At 38.6% G+C, this 20,075-nt stretch overlaps 1 protein-coding gene across 3 annotated transcripts in view; it reads left to right on the top strand.

Annotated features, from left to right (window-relative positions):
- The first annotated feature begins 512 nt into the window (after positions 1-512).
- The window catches only part of fli1 (Fli-1 proto-oncogene, ETS transcription factor), a 148,875-nt gene continuing 129,312 nt past the window's right edge, over positions 513-20,075 (top strand). The window contains exons 1-2 of one of the 3 annotated variants that reach the window (XM_062960892.1): positions 513-564; positions 9,691-9,793. In XM_062960892.1, coding sequence (XP_062816962.1) covers positions 9,728-9,793 — 66 coding nt within the window. In that variant the 5' untranslated portion in view covers positions 513-564; positions 9,691-9,727. Of the gene's footprint in view, positions 565-6,807; positions 7,157-9,690; positions 9,794-20,075 lie in introns of those variants that run through there. The other 2 variants (XM_008114365.3, XM_062960893.1) reach the window with 2 other exon arrangements.

Raw genomic sequence — 20,075 nt, forward strand, 5'->3', positions numbered from 1 at the left:
AAGCTCCCATTATGAATGGGACAATTAATAAAACCATAGAACTAACTATGACTATTTCCAATAAATAGCTTTAGAAAATGCATACCTGGGTAAGAACGGGTGCATATGTCTGTGTGTATGTATGTGTACATACATACATGCACACACCCATACACCTTTCAGAATTGCCTGTTTTCTTGGCCATAGCAGTATTTGGATTCCGAAAGAAGCATATTTGGGCTCTCAGTTCAAAATTCCATGGAAAGCCGATGATGGGAATGTTGAAAAGTTGCTTACACACAAGTCACTTATAGTTTACCGATGAGCCCTTGAGAAGGCAGGTTGAATGTGGAACTATTTCTGTATAAACAAAGCTCCTGTTAACTTTTTCTGCTGCTCCGGGTGATTTTTCTTTTCCCCCCTCTCCTTGTTTTGTTTCTGGGGCTGCAGATGTTTCCAATTTGCCTGCAATTTTCTTCTGGGCTACTAAAGCTCTGGAGATGACTTAAACTAGCCTCATGGGGTATCTGGACTCAGCCATGAGGTTTGATTACAAAGACAGAAGGACTGAATGCTTTAAGAAAGGTACCTATTTTAAAATACACAAAGAAAACAGAACAAAGCTTTGATACATATTGGACACACTTTCCAGTCTTCCAGATTGATACTGCTCCTTGGATATCAGGATTCGGGATAGTTTTTGCAAACTAGCCATTAGTCCAGGATTATTAAAAACTTTGTTACAAAAAACGACAGTGACAGACAGACAGACAGAAAGAAAAAAAAGAAGCATGATTTCAGTTTCTTGAAGGAAAATCAAATATTGTACCAGAATTACCAATATTAACTCACTTTTAACATATGGCATATCGACTGATTTTGACCTCAACAAATAACAAGGTATATATTGTTAATACTCTTAAAAGAGTGAGCAAAGGTTGAAAGGAGCTTATGCCTTTTGATTTACATGCAGAAGAAGAATTAGTCTAGCAGGCAAAACAGAAACCAGCCTAGATCAAATTGCAATTGCCTATTATATTAAATCTTACAGATGTGTTAAGGATCTATCAGCTGACTTGAATGGATTTTTCAAGGGCTGTGTATGTGCCATAGATTGCATCAGAAATTTGCTTTAGACTGTGCCTGATATTGACCCATCTATGAGTCTTAGGATGCATCTACAAATTGGAATTGACACAGTTTCATACTAGTTTAACTTCAATGGCTCAGTGCTATGGAATCCTGGAACTTGTAGTTTGATGAGGCTCCAGCATTCTTTGGCAGAGAAGGAGAAAGACCATCCTGTGATTTTATAGCATTGAGCCATGGCACCTAATAATAATATTATTATACAGTAAAGTCTCACTTATCCAAGCTAAATGGGCCGGCAGAAGCTTGGATAAGCAAATATCTTGGATAATAAGGAGGGATTAAGGAAAAGCCTATTAAACATCAAATTAGGTTATGATTTTACAAATTAAGCACCAAAACATCATGTTATACAACAAATTTGACAGAAAAAGTAGTTCAATACGCAGTAATGTTATGTTGTAATTACTGTATTTACGAATTTAGCACCAAAATATCATGATATATTGAAAACATTGACTACAATGCTCGGGCTGTGGCGCAGGCTGGAGAGCAAGCCAGCTGTAACCAGCTGCAATGAATCACTCTGACCAGGAGGTCATGAGTTCGAGGCCTGCCCGGAGCCTATGTTTGTCTTGTCTTTGTTCTATGTTAAAATGTTTGCCTATATGTGTAATGTGATCCGCCCTGAGTCCCCTTCAGGGTGAGAAGGGTGGAATATAAATGCTGTAAATAAATAAATAAATAAATAAATAAATACAAAAATAGCTTGGATTATCCAGAGGCTTGGATAAGTGAGGCTTGGATAAGCGAGGCTTGGTTAAGTGAGACTCTACTGTAATATTATTATATTATACTTTATTTATATTCCGCTCGATCTCCCCGAGGGGACTCAGAGTGGACTGGTGCTCATTTCCATTTCTAAGCCAAAGAGCCGGCGTTGTCCGTAGACACCTCCAAGGTCATGTGGCTGGCATGACTACTTGGAGTGCCATTACCTTCCCGACAGAATGGTACCTACTGATTTACTGACATTTGCATGTTTTCAAACTGCTAAATTGTCAGAAGATGCATACCAAATTATGTAATTTTCGGCTTTTCAGAAGTGATTCAGGGTGTTGTTGTTTTTAGTAAGCATCTCTTTCACCTTAGACTGAGTGAATCTTTGTTTTGTTGCTCATCTTACCACTGCACAACACACATACACACATCCTTCTGGAGCTCCTCTCTTTGTATCAATTGGTTCCTAATCCAAAAGACACAACCACGTCCAAGGCAATCTCCTGAAACAGTGGGGTTTGTGGATGAATGTGACGTTGTTCAAACCAGCGAGCCTCTGGCATTCCTGACAGCCACAAAAATGTGTTGTTGTTTTCCTTGCGATGAAGTTTCTCTTGCTTGCAAACCTGACTTTCATGAGGACCCCTACCCCGAATAAAACAAAATCCCAAGAACGCTGACATTCAGAAATGCCTTTGCTATCTCCGGAATATGCATCTCCTCAGCTGCCTTGTTTTCTTTAGGAATTGTCAGGAATTTTGTCTGGCGGAGAGTAAATTGTATATAGACACGACTCCAGGGTTGCCCTTTCACCCTGTCACTTTATACATATATATTAAGGAGGAAAATGTTTCAATATGTTAGACTTGGGGATAAACCGGAGAGAGAGACAAGAAGTGTTGGAGGGGGGTGTTCGAAATACTTGGGGCAGGAGGAACTGTTTATATTACAGTTTCATGTTATATTCAGGGCATAACAAAGAGACAGGGTTTAATTACTAAGCCATATCCTTTGTTAAATTGTGCATAACACTTCTCCTTATGCTACCATGCATTACTATTTCTTTTTTAAAAAAGGTGCGAAATTTACATTATTCAGATTTTAAATGTGCGGAAAGATCATCCCAGTCCACATCAGGGTTTTTCATCTTTTATTTCTGCAACAGTATAACTCCATCTTTGTCCACAAGATCAGGGAGCAAAAAATTGTTTAGAAAATAGGGAAAATGTGTTAAATAGCTTAGTTTGGGTGTTTATAGTTTCAATTGCAACATAACAGAGGAGGAGGAGGATCCTTGCTTCAATAGGGAAGGAGTTAAATCTATATATATATAAAAGGGTAATGAAATTTCAGCCTAGGACAAAACAACAAAACTACACATCCCATAAATATTAAACTTGGCAGCACAACCCCTCATCCATGCCTCTACGTTCATACAACAAAAAGAAAAGAAAAATAAAGTCCTAATTAGAGGGAGAGGAATAATTGTTTTTATCGAATTGCTGCCAGTTAGAAGGCTAAGCTGCGCCCACTTGGTCTCCTAGCAACCCACTCAGCCCAAGGGACAGGCAGAATTAGGCCTCACTTAGGCCTCTTCCACACTGTCTATAAAATACAGATTATCTGATTTTAACTGGATTATATAGCAGTTCCACACAGCTATATAACCCACTGAACTTAATGTCAGGGGAAAACCTTTACCCTTTACCTTAACTACCACCAATTCATCAATACTTTATTTCCCATACCACCGGACTTCGCCACAGCAACGCGTGGCCGGGCACAACTAGTCTATATATATAAAAGAGTGATGGCATCACGGCAGCGGCAGCGGACAAAACAACAAAAGTAAACACCCCACAACCTCGAAAATTGACATCACAACCCCTCATCCATGCCTCTAGGTTGATACAACAAAAAGAAAAGAAAAATAAAGTCCTAATTAGAGGGAGAGGAATAATTGTTTTTATCCAATTGCTGCCAGTTAGAAGGCTAAGCTCCGCTCACTTGGTCTCCTAGCAACCCACTCAGCCCAGGGTTATAATGTGGTTTCACATTGCGATGACTCTTTCCTGTGCAATTATTTGATTTTCAGTTCAGGGAGGGATACTCAGGGTGCTTCTACACTGTAATATTAATTCAGTTTGATACCACTTTAACTGCCTCAATACTATGGAATTCTAAGAATTGTAGTTTGGTGAAGCGCCATCACTCTTTGGCAGAGAAGGCTAAAGAGCTTCTACAAATGCACTCTTATGATTCCATAGCATCCACCCTCGGCCAAAGACCTCTAGTGTTTCCTGAAATGACAAATCCCAGGATTTCATAGTGTAGCTATTTCAGTTAAAAGAATAATAGTGCAACAATGAGGCAGAGTGCAAGGGCTGTATTTCATACATGAACTATGAATGGTTACCTTCTTGGATATTTGACCTGGATCCCTTGAAAACCATGCTGGGATATGAAGCATCTGTGTGTAGCGTGGCATCCATAGGGGTTCATTCACACATGGCCTGTAAGCTGATCACTTTGCACTGCAGCTACAGTTATCAAGTGACAAGCATTTATAGGTAGACTAGTGCTTGATGAATCACAGATGTGAAAAATGACCAGGGCATGTGCGTTGCACTGGAAATGGCTCATGGCTGTTGCATGCATTGTTTTGTTTGCAGCTATCACTGCATGAATATATAGCAGGGAAGGACAGATCTCTTTCTTATACAATTACTGACTTACTTGGTCATTGTAACAGCAAAGGACAATGCACATCTATGACACAGTTGTTACCAAACTTGATCACAACTCACAGCTCTGAAGGATGTGTTAACATTACAAAGTTGTATCTTAACTCCATTGGTTGTATTCTACAGAATCCTGGGATTTTTTGTTTGGCTACTAGAAAGCTCTATTTATTTATTTGCAGTATTTATATTCCGCCCTTCTCACCCCGAAAGAGATTCAGGCCGGATCACATTACACATATAGGCAAACATTCAATGCCTTAACATAGAACAAAGACAGAGACAAACGCAGACTCCGAGCTGGCCTCGAACTCATGACCTCTTGGTCAGAGTGATTTGTTGCAGTTGGCTGCAGCTGGCTGCTCACCAGCCTGCGCCACAGCCCGGGCCAAGAATGCAAATGAAACAGCCTTTCAAGATACTATTGGATTGCAAGTCTAAAAGTGGGCTTATCCAAATAGAAGTGGGCTTATCCAAAAAGCAAAATACATTTCTGAAACCATCAAGACTTTGGAATAATAATGGTGGTAATAATAATAATAATAATAATAATAATAATAATAATAATAATAATAATAATATACTATTGTATTTCAAGTCCTGGCTCTTACTTACACTACACAATTATAGCATTATGAATCCAGTTTAGCTGCCATAACAGTGTTCAATGGGATCCTGGAGATTGCAATTTGGTAAACTGACCAAAGTAAGAGAGAGAAGAGCCTCTGATGATGTGCAGAGTTCTTTCATATTATTCAAAGTAAGCATAACCAGTGCTCTCACATCTGGAACTGGAAGAAGGAACCAGTTGGAGGAGAAAATAAATATTACCTTGGGAATAGGGAGGTGGAGGACATATGTTATGGGACTTACATCAACTTAAGTAGTCCTACATGTTTAGATGACTGAACTGATAATTTCACTACGGAATGAGTGGTATCCATTATGTAGTGGCAGCCAGTGAAATGACTGATATGCCATGGCCCAATGAGCATTGATATACATTTATTTATTTACAGTATTTATATTCCGCCCTTCTCACCCCGAAGGGGACTCAGGGCGGATTACAATGAACACATATATGGCAAACATTCAATGCCAACAGACAAACAACATATATAGACAGACACAGAGGCATTTAACATTTTTTTTCCAGCTTCATGATTCCGGCCACAGGGGGAGCTGTTGCTTTACTGTCCACTAGTGGCTGTACTTCCTCATTCCTTTCCTCGTGTTTTGCTGGCAGTTTTATGGTGATGTAAATTAGTTAAATTAGCCTCCCGCATAAAGTGTACCTAAATTTCCCTACTTGACACATGCAACTGTCTTTCGGGCTGCATAGGTCAACAACAAGCCGGGCTATTTAATGGTCGGGGGCTTAACCCAACCCGGGCTTCGAACTCATGACCTCTCGGTCAGTAGTGATTTATTGCAGCTGGTTACTAGCCAGCTGCGCCACAGCCCGGCCCATTGGGCATTTCCTATGTGCACCTTGTAGGAAATACCTAATAGAGCACAACAGGAGCACTTATTCAATATGCATCAGAAGTGCCAATGCACAACAAATGTGAATTGAGGCGTTCTTGCCTATTACCTGAATGCTTATCTTTACAATTCACTCTCAGGGTTTCATAGCATTCCTGAAATATATCCACTGATTCATAAAGTTAGGAATCATAGACTTTGATGCTGAATCTCAACTAACAACCTCAACAATGGCAATCCATTAGTTAGTTCCAACAAGAGTAGAACCATTCAGTCTTTGGATGGTATAGGGCAACATGTGGATTCAATGGGTCTACTCTACCAAGCACCAAAAGAAAATATATACCTGTGATGATTTGTAAAAGGATTATTTAAAAGCAGATATTTGACACATCTTTATTTTAAAGCAAGAGTTTAAAGCAGCCCTTGAGCTCCACACAGCGTCACTGTTTGGATAGACTGCTACTCTCCCCTTTCTCTCTCTTTGTGTGTGTATATTTCTTCCCAAACTTGTATATTCTTGCATTTTTATAGGGCTTCTGGAAGATGAAAGCCTTTCTTGCCAAAGAGCAAAGTCACTGAGCAGAGGTGGCAGAGGCAAAGATGTCATATTAGGGTGATTTATCAAAGGAGCGGTTGAAATATTGATAAGAAAAAAAAAAGAAGGAAAAGGAGGGGGAGAGTAAAGGAAATCCAATGAGAGGAGCTGGATTGAGAAAAGGGGCCTGAGAGCAGAAAGGAAGAGGACGTTAGACCGACAGCCTTACCAGGGGAAGGGAGGAAAGACAAAAAAAAAAGAAACCCTGAGGATATGTGAGAGCTGATGCAGTCTGTCTGGATGGAAAGAACTGGGAGACTTCTCTTTTCAGATCCACATCTGCCCTGCTTGCCACACTCAGTTTAATCTTGCAGATAAAAAAGTTCCATGTAATTGCAAAAGACTATGTTGACCTCCTTCTGCTACCAGATAGTTAGAGGTTTACCTTAATTTTTCATCTTTTTTATCATCCTGGATCTTTACAACTTGGTCGCCCTACTGGCTCCAGTGAAAGTGCATAGGAGGAAAGAAAGGAAAGAAAAAGGTGAGTCCCTAAAGAGGAAAACCCAACCAACACAGAAGGAGAATTATTTAAGAGCTTTGTCATTCATAATACATGTTCAGACAGGTCTACTCAGGAGTAAGTCCCATTGAGTTAAGGGGAGACTTGCTCTCAGGTTCATTGGTGGGTGGGACGGAGGCCTCTCAGTGTGTTCGTGTTGTTTCAGCGAAATTATTTTACTGTGGCTTTTCCAGAATAGTTCCACTTTTGCCAGGCACTCTTATACAGAAAGGCTTTCTGTTCACAATGGGATAATCTGAACAGGAGAATAAAGATTCCTTATTTAGAGGAAAGTCAGTGGAAGAGAGAACCAGGGGACTATAAATTACATGCCGATTCCTAACAACATACTCTCCAAGGAAATGTAACTTGTTCTTAAGCAGATATGGTAGTACAGTAGAGTCTCACTTATCCAACACTCGCTTATCCAACATTCTGGATTATCCAACGCATTTTTGTAGTCAATGTTTTCAATATATCGTGATATTTTGGTGCTAAATTTGTAAATACAGTAATTACAACATAACATTACTGCGTACTGAACTACTTTTTCTGTCAAACTTGTTGTATAACATGATGTTTTGGTGCTTGATTTGTAAAATCATAACTTAATTTGATGTTTAATAGGTTTTTCCTTAATTCCTCCTTATTATCCAACGTATTTGCTTATCCAACGTTCTGCCGGCCCGTTTATGTTGGATAAGTGAGACTCTACTGTATGTGCATTTTTGGTCGCTAAAATGGAAAACATTTCTCTGTCAAAATATTCAAAGCATGTGGAAGGGATAGGAACTTCCTAGAAAGTGTTAATAAATCATTAAAAATCAAGAATTAATAAGCTGGGCCAGGCAGTGAATGTATACTGTTAAACAAACAAAAAAAAATAGTAATATACAATATTTGCTGTTTATTTTTGAAAAGAAAAATAATAGTAGGTGATTTGGGAGGGAGTCAAATACTGGAAAAATAATTTGTGTATCTTCAGGAACAGCATAAGACAGGGTTAGGAAATGTTAATGGAAGCTACCCTCCTTTTGAAAAAAAATTGACTACTTTGCGGGAAACCATATGCTCACTTTCTTACCTGGATGTCCCTTGTTTCAGTGGATAGTTTTCTCTGTTTTTCACTCTCAAAGTGATAGATGGGTCTTGGGTATCAACAAAAGCAACCCAATTCAGAGTTAGGTGAAATAGACCATGTCCTTAGCCAAAAAATGTACAAAATAACAAACAAGACATTTGCACATCTAAATAGAAGCTAGCATTGGGTTTGTAAGGAAGGCAAGTTGCAAGAAAGCACTTTCTCCCAAAAGTCTAAACTTGGCACAAAGTTCCCAGAGGCAATTTTTACTCCAGCAATTGGCAAAATTCCAGGAAGTTTTTGCTAAACATATATTATACAAAGAAGGAAGAAGGTTTCATTTAATTTTACGGGATCTACTTCAGAGTAAACATGCTTTGGATTGGTTGGTCCGTAAGTAGAAGGCAAACGTTTCTGATTTATTTAGAGATGTATGAATGAATAATATTAACTCAATTTGTAAAAAGAATCAATCCTCTTCCGTCTAGAGAATTTTGCATATGTGTGAGATGAATCAATCATATTAATTATTATTGTTATATAGTATTCTTAACTTGCTGGGTGCTTTTCAAAGATAGACAAACACCCCAATGCAGATATTTGAAGGAATGTCACTTGAAATCAATAAAGCTGTAATAATGTGATATTTCATAAACTGAAGCATGATATATATCTATTTTTTTGGCAATTGTGAAATGTTCTGCCTTCCTTCTGTGATTCCATGTACAGTAGAGTCTCACTTATCCAACGTTCTGGATTATCCAACGCATTTTTGTAGTCAATATTTTCAATGCATTGTGATATTTTGGTGCTAAATTCGTAAATACAGTAATTACTACATAGCATTAATGTGTAATGAATTACTTTTTCTGTCAAATTTGATGTATAACATGATGTTTTGGTGCTTAATTTGTAAAATCATAACCTAATTTGATGTTTAATAGGCTTTTTCTTAATCTCTCCTTATTATCCAACATATTCGCTTATCCAACGTTCTGCCGGCCCGTTTATGTTGGATAAGTGAGGCTCTACTGCATCTCTTGTATTGTGATCGTATAAATGCTTAAAATCACAAAAAGTTTCAGTAAGATTTCTATCCCTAAGTAACCATGCAGAAGATAACAACTCACTCCTAGCAATCATCACTTGGATTTAAAATAAAATAAAATAATAATAAGGTCTTCATACTACCATACAGTTAGGTTCAGGGAAAGTAGTGCTATAAAAACAAGTCGTTATTTTGACAGCAAATGCAACACTGGCTGTGTTGCCTCCAGTGTTGTTGATAACTCCTGTCCAGAAGTGTTTACATGACCAAACCCAGCAGTGGTTGTAACTTCTGTGGACCAAAGATCAGTGCAAAGGAAAGTCCTCGCTCGTGGTAATACAAGTCATTACGTTTCCCATTAATTTCTTTTCAAAACCATTCTTTCAGGCCCTGTGCTTTTTCAGGCCTTTATTTACACGTGAGGATGTTCCAGACAGTCCCAGACACGTCGTCTTACGTCAAGGTAAGACATGACAGCATCTTTAAACAGGTAATGTCAAACATTTACAAATCCTCCCATATTGAACAGATAATTTATCAAAGTTTAAAGATGTGTCTTGATTCTCTATGGCAATATGTAAACTTGAAAAAATCATTGAAAAATATCCTGTTGAAAAAAGCACTTATATTGCATGTGAATTGGATGGAACTGTTGGTGTTTTCCAAGCTAAATCATTTCTACATCTCGTGGCTTGTTTTATATAGGGATTGAAATTTAACCAAGGGGGAGAGGTGTTGGAATTTTACAACTTATTTCCCCAATGCATGAAAGTCTATCTACAGTATATCCAAAGACTATCCTTTAAGTTTTTGTCAAATATGTTGTGTTGTTGTTTCGGGCTTGTCCCTGTTGTGAGCCTCCCCGAGTCCCTTCGGGGAGATGAGGCGGGATATACAAATAAAGTTATTATTATTATTATTATTATTATTATTATTATTATTATTATTATTATTATCATCCTCAATGTCAGACTTATTTTGCATAGAACAGATATGCGGACAATATGTTAACTTCAATGCAGCAAATTCTGTTTTCTGCACAGAAACATTATTTTCTATTAAGAAAAATGCCGTTTCCCACCCAAAAAACTTCCCCAATAATGTGCAAATTTTGCATAGAATAACACTCAGAGAATGATGATTATTGCCATTGCTTAGTTCTTTTTAACAGGCTTTCTTGAGAACATTTTGATAATTCTTTTGGATTTTTAAAATATTCCTCCCATCTCTATTTAGGACCAGTAATTTTAATTCATTGAATTTCCCTTTCGACATGGTGTACTCATGACATGTATATGTATATGTTATATAATAACCCAAATGATAATTTCAAATTCATATCAGCCACTGCACATTTCTGTTCCTTTCCCATTTATTTTTCATCATTTGCCTTTCTTGTCCTGATCATAGATGGTATATTGATGGAAAATTGATCCCAAGAAAAGTGTAGATGGAATGAGAGCCTCAGTTTTAGTGTCAGGGCTGAAAATTAATATTAAATATAAAACTTTGTGGCAGAAGTGGATTTTGAGATGACCTTTGAGACTATTTGGAATACCACAGAAGGATGAGTCTGCTGGTTTTGCTCTCTTGAGCCTTTTTAAGGATATGCCTGGATTTTGGTAAAACTTTTCAAGTTTGCAAAATTGTCTAAGTTTCACTTTTTTTCCTTATACATTTTTTAAAACAATCGTGGTCTTTTGTCTCATGATTACCTCTTAAGATAGACCCAGGCCCCTTTCACACTGCCCTACATCCCAAGATCTGATCCCAGATTATCTGTTGATCCCAGGTTATCTGGCAGTGGGGACTCATATAATTCACTTTAAAGTAGATAATCTGGGATCAGATCCTGGGATATTGGCCAGTGTGGAAAGGGCCTCTGACTATTGTTTCCAGAATACAGCATCCCATAGCTATGGGCCACAATGTCTAGGGAATTCCAAGAGTTGTAATTACTCAAATCCTTCTAAATGTAGTTGAATTTGTGTGTTGCTGGACTGTACAATGGAAATTTGGGGACATACCTGTCATTTGAATCTTAACCGGTTGCTTTTTCTGGACCTGAACTGGTTGCTATGTAATGAGAGACCCAAGCTGTTAATGTCTGTGTTGCCAACTGGTATGTCTTTTTAATGTGTGTGTGAGCCCAGAGTTATGTCAGACTATATATATATTGTGTATGTGTGTGTGTCATATATATGGTTTTTCCTTTCCCCATAACAGTTCTCAGGAATGTAAACAAACCAGGCCTTGAACATCTGGATTATACATTTTAAATCAGGCTACAATAAATTCAAGAATTTAAAATACAGACAGCTGCTACTTTCTCTATCTGAAAAAAAATAGTTGAGGAAGGTGTGACAAAATCCATGCATTTTGTGTAGTTGGACCCTTTCCATCAGACTAGACTTTGGCTTTCATATGACAACTCCAAACATGGCAGTTCATTACCTCCTAAGATAGATCCAGAGCTTTCAATAACACGACTAGAATTTCCTTTAACCAACAAGGAAATGTGTGGGGCTGTAATAAAAAAAAAGATAACTTATTTGATCTATGAGAAGAGGAACAAGTCAGAAGGTTCTTTGAGGTCAACAGAGGGTTCCTGGCTAGATAGATACCCCAAATCTCAGATCCTAGCCCTGAGACTCTGAGCGTGGATACTCTTTTCTGGACCTCAAGGATCAGGGTAATAAATCTCAGGCTGAGAGCAGTAGCTTAAAAGATGTGTGGGAGTTTCTCATTAATTAGACTTAACTTCATTTTTTTATTTCAATTGCATTTTTTAAATAACTGTGGTTGATGCTTATAGTTGTTGCTCCGTATTGTTCAAAATGCGGCAGCCAGGCTACTCACAAGAACACCCATGAAATGCCACATAACACCAGTGCTGCAGCATCTGCATTGGCTTCCAACTGATTACCACGGTCTATATAAAATGCTAGTCCTGACTTTTAAAACTCTTTATGGCCAGGGCCCATTGTATCTTAGGGACCGTCTCTCCTTCTCCCATCATCGGAGGTCGCAACAACCATCCCAACAAGACTTACTCTATGTACCCGGTCCTAGAGAAGTGCACTTGGAGAGGACCAGGTGCAGAACTTTTTCTGTTTCTGCCCCTGCCTTATGGAATGCCTTGCCGCCCTATATGAGAGCCATGCGTGAGTTGGGGCCTTTTACCCTAGCACTCAAGACCTGGCTCTTTACTAGAGCTTTTAATCTATTTTAATTTTTATCCATATTTGTATTTATGTATTTTTATCCTTTACAATTTTATCTTGTAAATCGCCTAGAGCATCGTGAATGGAGGGCGATTAATAAGTAATTAAATGATGATGATGATGATGATGATGATGATGATGATGATGATGATGATGATGATAGTTGTTAGGCAAGTAAGAATGGTCTCTGTTGTGCTCCAATCACCAGATGTATGCTTAGGTTGAATGCAGATCACTAAGATCGGAACTGCACATAAATCAATGACTCATTTCCCTAAATCCTTGAAAATAGTTGGTTTGTTGATGATCCATATTTCAAGCCTTGACGGGGTTTATCCTATCATTATCTTTGGATCTTAAGTAGACCAGCTGGAACAGATCCAGACCTGTGAGATGGCTTAGCAGAAGGGAGAATCATAGAATCATCGAATTGGCCATCCAGTCCAACCCCCTGCCAAGAAGCAGGAAAATCGCATTCAAAGCACCCCCGACAGATGGCCATCTAGCCTCTGCTTAAAAGCCTCCAAAGAAGCCTCCACCAAAGAAAACAGAATAGTTGAAAAAGTCAGAAACAGAGCATGAAGCTCAGTTTTTAGAAAGAGCATTTAAGCTCCTTTTTGTAAAACCCATAATGTATTAAGCTTGCAGTTAGAAGACACATCATGGATGTTGCAAAAAAGGAGCTTCTATGGTAATTCTGGGAGTCCTGGTGGCAAAGTGTGTTAAAGCACTGAGCTGCTGAACTTGCGGACCAAAAAGTGCAAGGTTCAAATCCCGGGAGCGGAATGAGAGCCCGGTGTTAGCCCCAGCTCCTGCCAACCTAGCAGTTCGAAAACATGCCAATGTGAGTAGATCAATAGGTACCGCTCTGGCGAGAAGGTAACGGCGCTCCATGCAGTCATGCCAGCCACATGACATTGGAGGTGTCTACGGACAACACCGGCTCTTCGGCTTAGAAATGGAGATGAGCACCAACCCCCAGAGTCAGAAATGACTGGACTTAACATCAGGGGAAAACCTTTACCTATGGTAATTCTAAAGGCTGAGCATCATGCTCTAATTGTCTTTTTCAACTTTCCTATTTTCGCTCAACTAATTGTATTTTTCCTAACTCAGCTCATGGCAGATTCCTATAATCATACTGAGGCCAATTTTTAAACATGCAGAAGATATCCAACTTAATGCTGTCAATTGTTTAGAAAGTGACTTCCTGCTGAATTGAAGTATGTATTTACACGATTGAATTGAACTAGTTTAATGGCTCTTCCCTTGCCCCAGGGAACTCAAATAAATGTAGCTTTATCTGGATGCAATGTGGAAGGGTTAAGTCTGTAACAAGGTTCATAATTTGATGAAGTGCCAAAAATCTCAGGGTTAGGGGGTGGGGAGGCAATCTTGATGATTAAGCTCAGGAGGGAGGAAAATGTAAGTCTGTGTTATGGATGTATAAAACAAAAACAGCGAAGACAATTGACTTTCTGACTACAATGGACATTGGGAATTCTGAGCATAAAACCACTCTTATATGTTTGAGTCCTCCCGCTCACAATTGAATAGCAAATGTTTGATGCATCAGAAGTAATGTATGTAGTCTTGGATATACAGTTTGTTGCAGTGACCTTCCAAGCTATTTCTGACTTATGGAAACCCTAAAACAAACCTGTTAGATGGCTTTTTAAATTTTGTTCACAGGGGAGTTTCTATTGCCTTCCTCTGAGGCTAAGCTGGAAATCACACATTGGGTTATGAGCCCCTGGTGGCTCAATGGGTTAATAATAATAATAATAATAATAATAATAATAATAATAATAATAATAATAATAATAATAATTATTATTATTATTATTTTATTTTTATACCCCTCCCCATCTCCCCGAAGGGACTCGGAGCGGCTTACATGGGGCCAAGCCCAGTCCACAACAATAAAACAAAGCAATAAAACAGATAATAACAATAAAAACAAGTCATGAAAATCACATTCAAGGACAAAAGGTAAAATCTTGGATAAAATCTGGGCCAAAGTTAAACCCTTGTGCCAGCAGGACTGCTGACTGACAGGTCAGTGGTTCAAATCCAGTGAGAGAGCAGGTGAGCTCCCTCTGTCAGATCCAGCTCCCCATGCGGGGACATGAGAGAAGCCTCCCATAAGGATGGTAAAACATCAAACATCCGGGTGTCCCTTGGGCAATGTCCTTGCAGAAGGTCAATTCTCTCACACCAGAAGTGACTTGCAGTTTCTCAAGTCGCTACTGACATGAAAAAAATCCCATTGGTTTTCAATAGTTTAATGGAGATCCAGATCTTGGTCTTTTAGATGCCTAGTCTAAACCACCACACTATATTTCACTAAACTAGGAAGGGATTTATTCAGCACAGTTTCACCAGGTGGACTGTTGACTTTTCAGGACTTTAACTACCAATGATAACTATTGCATTGTATTTTCTATGTAACAAGTCTTGGTAAAGAGTGGACTAAAGAGGCTTCTTCTATGTGTTGTCGAAGGCTTTCATGGCCGGGATCACAGGGTTGTTGTATGTCTTTCGGGCTGTATGGCCATGTTCCAGAAGTATTCTCTCCTGACGTTTCGCCCACATCTATGGCAGGCATCCTCAGAGGTTGTGAGGTATGGATAAACTAGGTAAGGAAAAGAAAGAATATATATCTGTGGAGAGTCCAGGGTGTGGCAAGAGTCCTTTGTCACTGGGAAGCCAGCATTTCAATGGCTTCTCTGTGTAGTCTGACATGATAATTGTTGGAGTGGTCCAGCATTTCTGTGTTCTCATGTCAGACTACACAGAGAAGCCATTGAAATCCACAAGAATGTGGACAACTTCAACAGAAAGGAAGAAACCATGAAAATGAACAAAATCTGGCTACCAGTATTAAAAAAACTCTAAAATCAAAACAGTAGATGGGAACCAACACTCTGAGGGCAGAGGGCAGCTAATGACTGAACAAAGGATGCCCCCAGGCAAGAGACAAAACCTTTCCAATGCTAATTAGGGTGATTAACTGAAACATTAATGCTGGCTTCCCAGTGACAAAGGACTCTTGCCACACCCTGGACTCTCCACAGATATATATTCTTTCCTTTCCTTACTTAGTTTATCCATATCTCACAACCTCTGAGGATGCCTGCCATAGATGTGGGCAAAACGTCAGGAGAGAATACTTCTGGAACATGGCCACACAGCCCGAAAGACATACAACAACCCAGACTTGTTCTACTTTTACAAATACTATGAACATGATAATGTGACAATTTGCCCTCTTTCTGAAGTGGCAACCCAAATCTCCTACCTGAAGTCACTGTTTCATTCCGCATTAAGTCTTATTAAACAGTATGTGGGTAGAATAACTCATGTCTGCATGATGGGTATCCTACAGTTCATGGCTCATAGACTTTCTTTCTTTCTTGCCGATCTCAAGTCAATGGCAAAAACAACAACAAAGAAATCAACCACAAAACCCCTTACTGAATTCAATTATAGTACAAATGAGTCTTTGCTGTTCAAAACATTCAAAATGGGATGGTTAAGTGCATCAGATGGGCCTGGTTCCAAAGTATGGCGTCTGTAAACTTTTCCCATGCAATCATACTCAGTCGTCATAATCAATAAAGAGCGGTTTGTTTATTTCAGCGGGGAGTCCTTTAAGATCAGGTCTGTTTTCACTATGTCAGTGGGATGGGAGCTAAATGACTCGTATAATGATGAACACACATACACACAGAGAATGGTCTTGAAGTAGAAATGAAGTGAATACGGGAAAGGTTTAGTTGAGTGTTGGAGCCCATGTTTGCATGCAAAAGGTGCTGGATTCATTCCTTGGCATTTATATCCTTTCTTGCTGTATCTTGTCTTGGGATTCACTTTTTACATTTTACTGAATGGTACTATCAAGTTACAAATTTGATTTCCATGCTGCATGAAACTGCCATGTTCAACCGTAATTTACAGAAGTTTAGGTTTGCATAGTTTTTCAGATAGACAAAATTGGCTGCATTGCCATTTCAGCATTCATGATGGCCTAGGTTTTGACACAAAAGCGAACGGAGATAATGTATGGGAACACACTAAAAGTGCAATTTCAATGCTTAAGTATGATGATATTTTAGGAAGACCTTTGGGATTAATATGTGAATTTAATCTGGCCGACATGTTGTCATCTCTCTCTTGTACAGATAAAATATTATAACTACTTCTTGGCCAAGATCCAGTGGACAGTGTAACTAGTTCCATGTGCTCAAACAGAGAGGGGAAGAGAGTAAGAGCTGTGGGGGGCTTGTGTTTCTTAAACAACTTAAGCAACTATAGTGGACATGGCTTCTGGAGACAAAAGATAACTTCAACAAAATGTGTGCTAAAGCATTGGGAAGATTTTTTTTAAAAAAAAAAATAACTATAGTCAGACTCTGAACTCAAGAGAACAACTGTTGCATCTCGCCACTGTATGCAGTCTGGTCTGCATCCATTTTAACTCATCATCCCCACCACCTTTCTATTTGTTTGTTGCTTTTCCATGGCAACACCATGATCAGAGCCATTTTCAGCAATGGTGGAAATCTTACTTCCACATCCAGACTTTCAGATGCATTGTAGCACTTTTTTTCTTTTTTCTTTTTGCAAATTGGACATCCCTGTTGGTTTTGATTTACTAAATTTGAGGTCAATTTAATTTAATTTTAATTTAATATTTAATTTAATATTTAATTGCATCCATGCAGATGGACAATTGGTTGTTTTTGTTTGTTTCTTGCTTCCGATGGCTAAGATAACACTCCTTCTTATTTCACCTGTGGTGATGTCTTCTGTAGAAGACAACTAAACTGCCCATGAAATCTCATGCTGATATTAGACATTGAGATAGTGAAAACCTCTGAGTTTTAATCCGAGGGCCCTTCCACACAGCCATATAACCCAGAATATCAAGGCAGAACATCCTATGTCTGCTTTGAACTGAATCATCTGAGTCCACACTGCCATATACAGTAGAGTCTCACTTATCCAACATAAACGGGCTGGCAGAACGGTGGATAAGTGAATACACTGGATAATGAGGAATTAAGGAAAACACATTAAACATCAAATTAGGTCATGATTTTACAAATTAAGCACCAAAACAAATATGACAGAAAAAGTAGTTCAATACACAGTAATGCTATGTAGTAATTACTGCATTTACGAATTTAGCACCAAAATATCACAATGTTTTGAAAACATTGACTACAAAAATGCATTGGATAATCCAGAACGTTGCATAAGCGAGTGTTGGATAAGTGAGACTCTACTGTATTCCATTTCAATGCAGAAAATGTGGGATTTTATTTAACTGGGTAGAAGCAATCTGAGGCACCAAATCTGTTCAGCACCTTGGACAGTTCTTTGGAGAACTCTGATTAAAAACCAAAACAGAATAACTCCATAATCACCAGGGAGACTCAGTGTTTACAAACCATTCCTCAAATTAGATGTAGAAGTAACTTTTGCTGCTCTGTCATTTTAACTATGAATTAATGGACTTGTTCATTATTCATGAGCTGATCAATAGATCATTTGTATTTCTGAGTTGGGAAACATTGTATTTATTTCAATATATTAATGAATGGGAATGTGGTGATGGTGGTGTGCCTCCAACAATGTTGATATGGTACTCATTAAGCAAAAAATCTAAAAGGAGTACAAAGAATGGGTACCAGATCATACTATCCACATCCTTACTGAAATCCTTAAAGAACTCTGTAAGGCAGTGGTTCTCAACCTGTGGGTCCCCAGATGTTGTGGCCTTCAACTCCCAGAAATCCTAACAGCTGGTAAACTGGATGGAATTTTTGGGAATTGTTGGCCAAAAGACCTGAGGACCCACAGGTTGAGAACCACTGCTCAAAGGTTAGTGACACCACCTCGGTGAACTTTTGTAAAAGCTATGTGTAACTTCCTTGAAAGGTCAGCAAGAATTAATGTGGTAATAGCTGCTTATCTGAACTGTCAGTTAAGACATTTAGAATTATTCCGGTTAATCCAATTGTCAGTTAATCATGAGAATAAACAGCCACATATTTAGGGTGAAACTGATTAGTCTTTGATGTTGACATTTGTATTTTTTAATTCAATATTTTATATTTAGACTAACTCTTCTGATTCACTCAAAAATTCAGAGTGTGGACAAACTATTCCATATCCAGCATTTGTGTTGGGTTTTTAAACTGGAAAATGTGGTGCTCAATATTTGTGCAGTGGCTCTTTTGGCCCAAAAATGCCATACTTTTCAAGGGAGGTCATGCACTTCTTGGCTTGCCTGACTGTTTTCAAAGTTTGAATCAGCAAGGCTGCAGATCCCAAAAATGCTGAAGGGATTTGCCCTTTACAAACTCCAATGCAAAATAATCAGATCTGTATCTTCCAGGTCAATATGTGGCCCACAGCTTAATTACCCACCCTGCTTCACAGTTCCCTATTATGCTGACATAATCTGCTTCCCAAAAATATCTAAATATATTCAAAATGTTTTACAGAACTTTGAGAAAGTGATGTTAAGGACTATAACTCTCGGAATCCCCAAGCAGGCAGTAATAAAAATGAAATACTTCCAGATCTGTTGTTTGGAGACAAATATAAAATTATTGTTAAGATCCATGTTTTGATACAATTACTCACATTAATTTAGAAAACAAACAAACAGCAGACTAATATGGAAATGGTGTGACATGGGTTGGATTCTTGGCTGTCCATAAGCAAAAGTGGCAATGAGGCTGGAAGAAACAAGGCCAGATTTACTGATCCCTATGGATATGAACTTGCGGATCAAAAGGTCCCAGGTTCAAATCCTGGGAGCAGAATGAGCGCCCGCTGTTAGCCACAGCTCCTGCCAACCTAGCAGTTCAAAAACATGCAAATGTGAGTAGATAAATAGGTACCGCTCCAGAGGGAAGGTAACGGCGTGCCATGCAGTCATGCTAGCCATATGACCTTGGAGGTGTCTATGGACAACGCTGGCTCTTCGGCTTAGAAATAGAGATGGAGCACCAACCCCCAGAGTCAGACATGACTGGACTTAACATCAGGGGAAAACCTTTACCTTTACTTATGGATAACTTTAGTTAAAGATTGCTCATCCCCATAGCAATCTGTATCTGTGACCATTCCTGTACAGGTTTGCACTTTTTATCTATGTCAATTTGATATAGACACAGGGTCTATTCCCATCGCAATTTGCACTTCTAAGAATTTGCAGCACTTTATCAGTCACCTCGTGTTTACAATATTTATATGGTGCACCTTACCCAGTCTACTTTTACAACCTCTCCGTTTTAATCCATGTTTTTATTAGTCCTTGTCATTTGTTTTTACTGGCGAATGTTTAAATTTTTATAATTGTGCATGTTTTTTGTCTATTGTTGTGTTTTATATTGCTATTGTTTTTATTCGGGCTTGGCCCCATGTAAGCCGCATTGAGTCCCCTTTGGGGAGATAGAGGTAAAAATAAAGTTGTTATTATTATTATTATTATTATTATTATTATTATTATTATTATTATTATTATCCCTA

The sequence above is a fragment of the Anolis carolinensis genome, unplaced genomic scaffold (assembly GCF_035594765.1).
Source record: "Anolis carolinensis isolate JA03-04 unplaced genomic scaffold, rAnoCar3.1.pri scaffold_8, whole genome shotgun sequence".
NCBI classification, from domain to species: domain Eukaryota; kingdom Metazoa; phylum Chordata; class Lepidosauria; order Squamata; family Dactyloidae; genus Anolis; species Anolis carolinensis.